Here is an 8723-nt window from a genome sequence, read left to right on the forward strand (position 1 = left end):
TGGGACTAAACACCTCCCTCTGCAATATGGATACTGGAACTTCCTGAATGGGCCGCGCCCAGGTGGTGAGGGTAGGTAGCAACACATCTGCCACGCTGATCCTCAACACTGGAGCCCTCAGGGGTGCGTGCTCAGTCCCCTCCTGTACTCCCTCTTCACCCACGACTGCATGGCCAGATGACTCCCAACACCATTATTAAGTTTGCAGACGACACAACAGTGGTAGGCCTGATCACCGACAATGACAAGACAGCATATAGGGAGGAGGTCGGAGACCCTGGCCAGGTGGTGCCAGCAATAACAACATATCCCTCAACGTAAACCAATACTAAGGAGTATGATTGTGGACTACAGGAAAAGGAGGACCGAGCACGCCCCCATTTCTCATCGACGGGGCTGTAGTGGAGCAGGTTGGAAACTTCAAGTTCCTTGTGTCCACATCACCAACAAAACTAACATGGTCCCAAACACACCAAACACAGTCGTGAAGAGGGACGACCAAAGCCTATTCCCCCTCAGGAAACTAAACAGATTTGTCATGGGTCCTCAGATCTTCAAAAGTTTCTACAGCTGCAACATCGAGAGCATCCTGACTGGTTGCATCACTGCCGGTATGGCAACTGCTCGGCCTCCGACCGCAAGGCACCTACAGAGGGTAGTGTGTATGGTGTCAAGGAAGCCCTAAAAAATTGTCAAAGACCCCACCCACCCCAGTCATAGACTGTTCTCTCTACTACCGTATGGCAAGCGGTACTGAGTGCCAAGTCTAGGACTAAAAGGCTTCTCAACAGCTTTTACCCCCAAGCCATAAGACTCCTGAAACATGTAATCAAATTGGCTACCCGGACTATTTGTATTGTGCCCCCCCCCCCCCTCGTTTACACTGCTGCTACTCTCTGTTTATTCATATATGCATAGCCACTAACTATACATTCATGTACATACTACCTCAATTAGCCCGACTAACCAGTGCCTGTATATAGCCCAGTGCCTGTATATAGCTCCGCTACTGTTTAGCCTCGCCACTGTATATAGCCTCGCTACTGTTATTATTTACTGTCTTTTTTACTGTTTTTATTTCCTTACTTATCTATTGCTTCCAACCTATAACATTTTTTTACTTAAAAATTGCACTGATGGTTTAGTAAGCATTTCACTGTATGAGGGGTTAAACGTAAACAAATTAATTTTGATTTGATCTGTTATCTTTGTACAATGGATAAAGGCCATGATTTCTCATCTGCAGCAGAAATAAGGACTGAGACAGGTGAGATGGGTGCGTATAAAGCTTCTCAGAGCGGTAGTGCTGATCTAGGCTCAGGTTCTACCTTTGTTCAATATGACTTAAGGTCAAACTGATCCTAGATCTGCACTCCTACTCGTAGATGCTTTGTGATTACGGGCCTGGTGCAACTTATAAATGTTGAACTGAAGTTTGGACACTGATCTGTTTTAAAGGAAACATTATAGTCTATGATGGTGGGAATCGCAACATGACTGGGTTTGAGGTTCATTACAAAGTGCATTGCTGAGATGCCAAGCAGGTTTTACAGGTGGTCGGCCTACTGTGCATTTCCTGTCTGTGATTGTATTCTTTCTWTCTCCAGAGTGGTGCAGCGGTATAAGGCACTGCATCTCAGTGCTAGAGGTGTCACTACAGACCCTGGTTCGATTGSAGGCTGTATCACAACCAGCCATGATTGGGAGTCCCATAGGGCGGCGCACAATTGGCCCAGCGTCGTCCAGGTTAGGGTTTGTCCGGGGTAGTCCGTCATTGTAAATAAGAATTTGTTCTTTGACTGACTTGCCTGGTTAAATGACACTCCTGTGTGATGCAATAAAATAGGTAGCCTACAAGTCAAAAAAAATAATGGTATAATATAAATTATATAATAAAATGGAACCAGATTTATTCTATCAATAGCAGAAATGTTGATTTAAGTTCGTATTTCACAAATAGCACCAACATATCAATAGTGACCTCTGTCGGCTGATTATGAAATGGAAATGAATAGCTAGATATTTTCGCTGACTACATTACCCAGATGTCCCCAAACCCATTAATCAACCAATGAATGTTGTCCATGTGCAACCGGTAGCTGGCTAGGTCAAATGGGCATGTCTCTATCGAAAGAATAATAACAATATTGGACAGTGGTACAACAACGTAGTTAGCCATTGGGAATAGCCAGTTACAGACGAGATTTAAACTTAACTCACGTTACCTTGCTACAGCATTTGCACAAGGTAAAGTAACTATTGTCACTCTTCATGTTGTTATTTCTACGCACGAACGCAGTAGCTAGCTTGCTCGGTATTAGTCAGCTAACGTTAGCGACATACTTCAATGATAGCTATGGGTTGTGTGTCATGGTAGTAAATTCAATGTGTAGTCTTCTGACAATATTCCGGGGTGTACGTCGTTGCCAAGTAAAACTCCACTCTAATGGAAACTAGCTAGCTACTTCACAACGCGGAGTTGAGGATGACTTGTTGGCTCTCCGGAGTGTTGCAAATGTCTTGATCATAACCAACTAACGTGAACGTAGCTAGCTAGTTCACGTTAGCTACTTGGCTATCCAGCTAGCTGCAAGTAACAGAAACTAACTAACAAAAACAAGTAAAGTTAAGTAGCAAAGCTAACTAAACACATTTCCTCGAATGTTCCTATTTCATTAGCGAAGGTCAATGTGTCTTATAGTTAACTTAGCTAGCTATAGTAATAAGAAATCATTCGTCTTCATCTGTTTGTTTAGTCGTTATTGATTTACCAGACGTGGCTACCTACGGTTTACTCCTTGGTAAAAGGCCAGGGTGACAGCTTTCCCTTAAATAGGTCGTTATCAATAAAACGCCTCACAATATCTCTCAATATTGGCCACAATTAATTGGATATTTGAGTGATATAAAAGTGAACTATACCTGACAGGTATGAGTGGTTTAGGTTAATTTCCCATCCTTTATTTAAAAAATACATTAGGTCTACTTACCAATATGTTTAACCAATTGTGCGACGTTTCTACCAGTAGAAACTACTTTGCAATTTCTACCGATAGAAACGTTTCACAGTTGGTTGAACAAATTGGTAAGTAGACCTAAAGTACTTTATTCTCCAACGTAACTTTAAGCCTACCCAGCTTAGTTACCCAACATGATCACCTTTTCATTGTTTTTAAGTGTTTTTAATCAAAGATTGCAGCTGACAGACATGATAGGATATGTGTCAAATTTTCTAGCAGCATATAAGGGATAGCTTGTTATATAGACGTTATCTTTCAGGGGATAAATTAGATGGCTATATTTGCTCGCCATCTATAGTGCTCAAGACAGTAGTCGATTTACAACTTTACCAGGAGGAGGATTTACCCATGTAAAGCTCTTTCCAAAAGCTTTAATCTCTGAAGCAAGCTAAATGACACATGTTTGCTTAGCTAGCTAGGTACAGTAACATGCCAATAGGTAAGGGTAGCCTATCCAAATCTGAAAATAGATGATCAATTGATTTTACTGATCATGAAAAGCATGCAGTTTCTTGCTTATAACGCTGATGATATAGTTAAATGTGTAATAATAGGAAATGTTTAGTTCTGACTATGCTCTTCAAGAGGTGATGATATTAAAGCCAAATAGATGTTGTTTAGCAAAACCCTTGAAAACCGGCATGTAGTTGTCAACTCTTCATTGACCTGTCAAGGGCTTTCTATACTGTTGTCACTCCCTGCTAATTCAGAGGCTTTTTCTCAATTGGCCTCGACCAGCGCTGCATGTAACTGGTTTTTAAAAATTACTTGACAGATAGAACTCAATGTGTATCTACTGATGGTGTTTAATCAGGTTTCCTGAATATTACGAAAGGTGTCCCACAGGGGTCGATTCTAAAGTATATGTTGTTATATTGTTTCTCAAGAGTGCATAAAAATAACTCTGATTTAAGTATATGTACTTTGAAAGGTGTCCATATTAGTACCAACATATACTTTGAAAGGTGTCCATCCCTGCTTACAGATATCTGGATAMATAAAAAAATAACTCCTTGATAAAATAAAGGTTAAATAAATACAAATTTCAGCGGCGCTGGGGGTCTCCTTGCTCCCCAGCAGCCAAATCAAACGCTCTGCACGGTATTGTGACTTTTTATTGATACCGACCTTTAGCTTAAGTAACTAATTAATAGGTATAGGTTTTCTCAATGTTTTTTGTAATGGTGTGACCCTGCCTTTTGCTCTACCCCAGACATTGTGCCAAGCGTGTGTCCCTGCTCCTGTGACACATCTGGCCAACATGTCCATGTTCAGCACGGGCATCCTGGTGCTCACCTCTCCCCTCCACACCCTCCCCCTGCGCATTGCCCCTGTACTCAGCTCGGCTGCCCAGGTGGTGGAGCGCACCCTCTACGTCCATCTCCATCCAGGCCTGAACCTGGGTGTTGGCGGGGGCCAGCCCAGGCCCGTCTTCATCCCGCCCGTGGTGGATCTGTCCAGCCTTATCACCGGGCTCTACAGCAATGCTGCCAATGTGTGCGGCCACCTGGACGTACGAGTGCTCCTCACCAACGTCCGCGCCCAGCCCAACAATGCCTCCAGCCCAGAGACAGGTGGGACAGGGGTAGCATGTAACCCCTTCCCTTCCCCACAGCCCCTCTCCCACTCCCCCGAGGTGGTGCTAACAGACTTCGCCCTGCAGGACCCAGGCCAGTCCCCGCTGGTGGCCCAGTGTCTGCAGAGGTACACGGGCTACTGTTACGTCTGCACGCCCGGCTTGGCCTCYGTGCTGCTCCACCCGCAGCTGCAGAAGCTGGAGGAAGAGGTAGAGAAGGAGGGCCAAAAGGACGACTGGGATAMTAGGTCGGAGCGCATGGAGACTTACAGTGAGGTGGTTGTAGGGGGAACGTTCGACCGCCTCCACGGGGCGCACAAGACGCTGCTGAACATCTCTTGCCTCTTGGCGAACAAGCGGTTCCTTATCGGGGTGTGTGACCAAGAACTTCTAAAAAGTAAGTGGAATGATGAGAAAGAACAATGGTGCTGTGTAACCAAGTTTCTTTGGGCATTATTAGGTCTCCTTGTCTTCTATCCATACACAAGGTATTGTGTTCCTTACCCCATAATGGGCTATATAATCTGATCTGGATTGGCATTTTTAAAAGGACTTTGGAATTCACTGTGCTCCAGGGTTTTTTTTCTGGATCAAAAAGGGTTTCAGGTGGTGGGCAGGGTGTGCAGACCGTTGGCGGTGCAAAATTTGAGGTCCCCCATCTTGACAATTTAGAGACTTTTTTTGAATATTTAAGGCAATTTCCTGTTATTCAAATTCTTGGAGCTGAGAGAAAATAGTGCCGTTTTAAAGTTAATTTCCTATGCATTTTGCCATGGCTAATTCTGTGTTTTGCTCAAACATAATAACAAAATCAATACTGCTAAATTCATTGTTTTTTGGTATTTTAAATTCTCCCCGGTTGTCTAGTTTTTATTTTGGGGATTGTTCATTCTCATAGYTGATATTATTGAAAAACATAGAGATCCATTATCTTTTCTAAATATTTTATCTGTTTTTAGTCATTTTAAGTTAACACTGAAAGRGTTTTCCCATCACAAATGTATAAAGTTTTTTTTATTATATATATTTTTTTACACTGTTTGGATTTAGGAGACCCGAAAAAAATGCTTAGGCGGCCTGCCCAAGGATTACAATGGCAGAAAATTCCCTGCACTCAACCTTGACATTGAAGAGTGTGGATTTACGGATACGTTTGCACAATAGCGGAATAAAACGTTTGATGTCCCATAACCTGCCATTTTCCTTGCCTCTTATTCTTTGTTCTCTTCTTCCTCTTTCTCCACCTTCTTTTTTTTTCTCCACCCTCTTTTTCTTATCTTTCTCTGCCTGTCCTCAGAGAAGGTGCTAAAGGAGCTAATCGAACCATATGCRCTGCGGGTGCAGCGGCTCCATGAGTTCCTGCAGGACGTCAAGCCCTCGCTGCAGTACGAGATCGTGCCCCTTTCGGACCCCTTTGGACCCTCCGTTATTGATGCCCAGCTGCAATGCATTGTGGTTAGCGAGGAGACCCGCAGGGGAGGCGAGGCTGTGAACAAGAAGCGCCTCGAAAACGTAAGTGCGTTGGGTTTAAATGGTCTTCTCTTGCCAAACTGCGCATGTGCAGGCTGTCAAATRAAAAGCACTCCTTCGATATAATTTKAAACATTTTAGTTTGWCACTTTCACAGGTTGGAGTAATAACAACTAAAGATATTTGAACTAAAGATATTGGTTCACATCCAGGTTGTGACTTTAGATTTCGAGACAATTAACAAACTACTAAGGAAGAATTCTTCACTTCTCTCATTGACTTCTCAAACCCCAAATTCAGGCCTGGTCTGTTTCGTAYGCGTTCCCGGAAGTCTCGTGATGTTGCGTGTCTGGGTTTAGAAACATACAGTACAACTTGAACAAGCTTCAATGGTGTCTAATAGCTGGCAAAGACAATCCTAGTGTTTTGAGTGGGCCTCTTGATACAGCACAGGCTGAGGTATGGCTGGCTATGTATTGTTTGTGTTACGTCTGGCTGAACATAGCCTATATATTGTCTTTGTTWTGTCTGGTGTCTTGTCATCAACTGTCTGCCCTATTAGGGTCTTCCAGGACTGGTACTGCACGAGATCCAGCTGCTGAAGGATGCCCACCACACTGAGATGGAGGAGGAGAAGATCAGCTCCTCCAGCCTCCGCTCACGCCTCCTGGGGACCCTCCTCACAGACCCAAAAGTACACACATTKCCCCTCTTCCCTTCCAGCCTGCTCATGGGTGTCACACATAGCATACTAATTTCTACTTGGTATTTGAGACAGAAAGAGATTTTGTGTACCCCTAAGTAGTTTCAGTCGCTGACACCGGCAAAAGATGGGGCTAATTTCAGTATTTTTGATCTCTATGCAAATAACAGGGACTGTGTCCCAAATGGCATCTTATTCCCCAAGTGGCACCTTATTCCCCATTTCAGGGCTACCCAACTGGCGGGATGAATTTCACCCTCAGGTGGTTTTATTTGGCRCCCCAATTTTCATTTTTGGACATAAAAGACCAGGAAATCAGCCTCTAAGTGATTTTAATTTTGGAAGTCTGTTCCCACGTATTTCCATGCATAATAGAGAGACATGTCATCGTGGACAAATGTAAGCAAGATTTGAAATTATTGTTTTATTCAAATAATTTGTTTGTGCTGCTTGCGGTCTATTTTCAGTTTAATAATTATCTGTAATCATGTTCAGCCCCCGATCATCCACTCAAGAAAAAATCGACCAGCGGCTTAATTTAGTTGGTGTCAGACATTGTCAGACATTTAGTGTGATTATTTACCACTTACACACAAGCCCCCATATGACTGCCAATGCATTTTGATGCCCCGTTCACCTTTACCCCTCTTGCCTYTCCCCTGTGAAGCAGAACAAGTCCCATCTCCCCCTGGTGCCCTATGTGATTGGCCTGACCGGGAGCAGTGGCAGCGGGAAGAGCTCCATTGCCCAGCAGTTGGAGGCCATGGGTGCGGTCCGCATCGACAGCGACCAGCTGGGCCACGAGACCTACCAGCCGGGGGAAGTTGCCTACAACAGGGTGCTGGAGGAGTTTGGATCAGGTGCGGGTGGGTCTTCCGTCCACATAGCTGACAGAAGCTGTCYTCATATTCTGTATAGTGGAGAATTGATTTAACAGATATGATGTAAGGCTTTAACCAAAGCATCTGTTTCAATGAATGACTCTTATCATTTGCAGATCTTATTAACGAGGACAAAACTATCAACAGACGCGCACTAGGCAGGAAAGTTTTTGGAAACAAGGTAATGTTTGTGTATGGCATGTGTGAAATACAGCCCAATAATATTTGAGAACATAATATTTTATATTTTATACAAATGGCAAGGGATGTAAAAAAAAAAAAGGGTTTATTTAGTTGTATTTAGCATTTTCTTTTCAAATATCAATGGAATGGACTATATCAGCAGAGATATAGTGCCTTCAGAAATTATTCACACCCCTTGACGTGTCAAAGCTTAACTTTGTGTCACTTGCCAAGACRACCCCATTATGTCAAAGTGAAATTATGTTTTTATACATTTTTATAAATTAATTAAAGATGAAAAGCTGAAATGTCTTGAGTCAATAAGTATTCCACCGCTTTATGGCAAGCCTAAATAAGTTCAGGAGCAAACATTTGCTTAACAGGTCACAAAAGTTGCATGGACTCACACAAGCTCTTGTGCAATTAAGTGTTTAACATGATTTTTGACTGACTACCTAATCTCTGTAAGGTCCCTCAGTCAAGCAGTGAATTTCAAACACTGATTCAACCACAAAAAACTAAAACAGTTTAGATTAATGGCTATGATAGGAGAAAATTTAGGATGTTTAATTAATTCTAGTTAGTACACAATACTAGCCTAAATGACCGAGTGAAAAGAGGAAGTCTGTACAGAATACAAATATTCCAAAACATTCATCCTGTTTGAAATAAGGCACTAAAGTAAAACTGCAAAAAAATGTTGCAAAGAAATGAACTGGGCAAATCCAACACATAACTGAGTACTATATTTTCAGGCTTGGTGGTGGCTGCATCGTGTTATGGGTATGCTTGTCATCGCCAAGAACTAGGGAGTTTTTTTTTATGATTAAAAAGAAATGGAATAGGCCTCCCGAGTGGTGCAGGGGTCTAAGGCACGCAGTGCCAGTGCT

General features: G+C 42.9%; 1 protein-coding gene across 4 annotated transcripts in view; it reads left to right on the forward strand.

The window, feature by feature from the left end:
• The first annotated feature begins 2088 nt into the window (after positions 1–2088).
• Positions 2089–8723, forward strand: part of coasy (CoA synthase) — a 24054-nt gene continuing 17419 nt past the window's right edge. Inside the window, exons 1-6 of one of the 4 annotated variants that reach the window (XM_024008607.2) lie at positions 2089–2247; positions 4234–4993; positions 5894–6108; positions 6629–6760; positions 7437–7635; positions 7767–7831. In XM_024008607.2, the coding sequence (XP_023864375.1) occupies positions 4282–4993; positions 5894–6108; positions 6629–6760; positions 7437–7635; positions 7767–7831 (1323 nt within the window). In that variant the 5' untranslated portion in view covers positions 2089–2247; positions 4234–4281. The remainder of the gene's footprint in view (positions 2248–4233; positions 4994–5893; positions 6109–6628; positions 6761–7436; positions 7636–7766; positions 7832–8723) is intronic. The other 3 variants (XM_024008609.2, XM_024008608.2, XM_024008611.2) reach the window with 3 other exon arrangements.

Source organism: Salvelinus sp. IW2-2015, linkage group LG18 (assembly GCF_002910315.2).
Source record: "Salvelinus sp. IW2-2015 linkage group LG18, ASM291031v2, whole genome shotgun sequence".
NCBI classification, from domain to species: Eukaryota; Metazoa; Chordata; class Actinopteri; order Salmoniformes; family Salmonidae; genus Salvelinus; species Salvelinus sp. IW2-2015.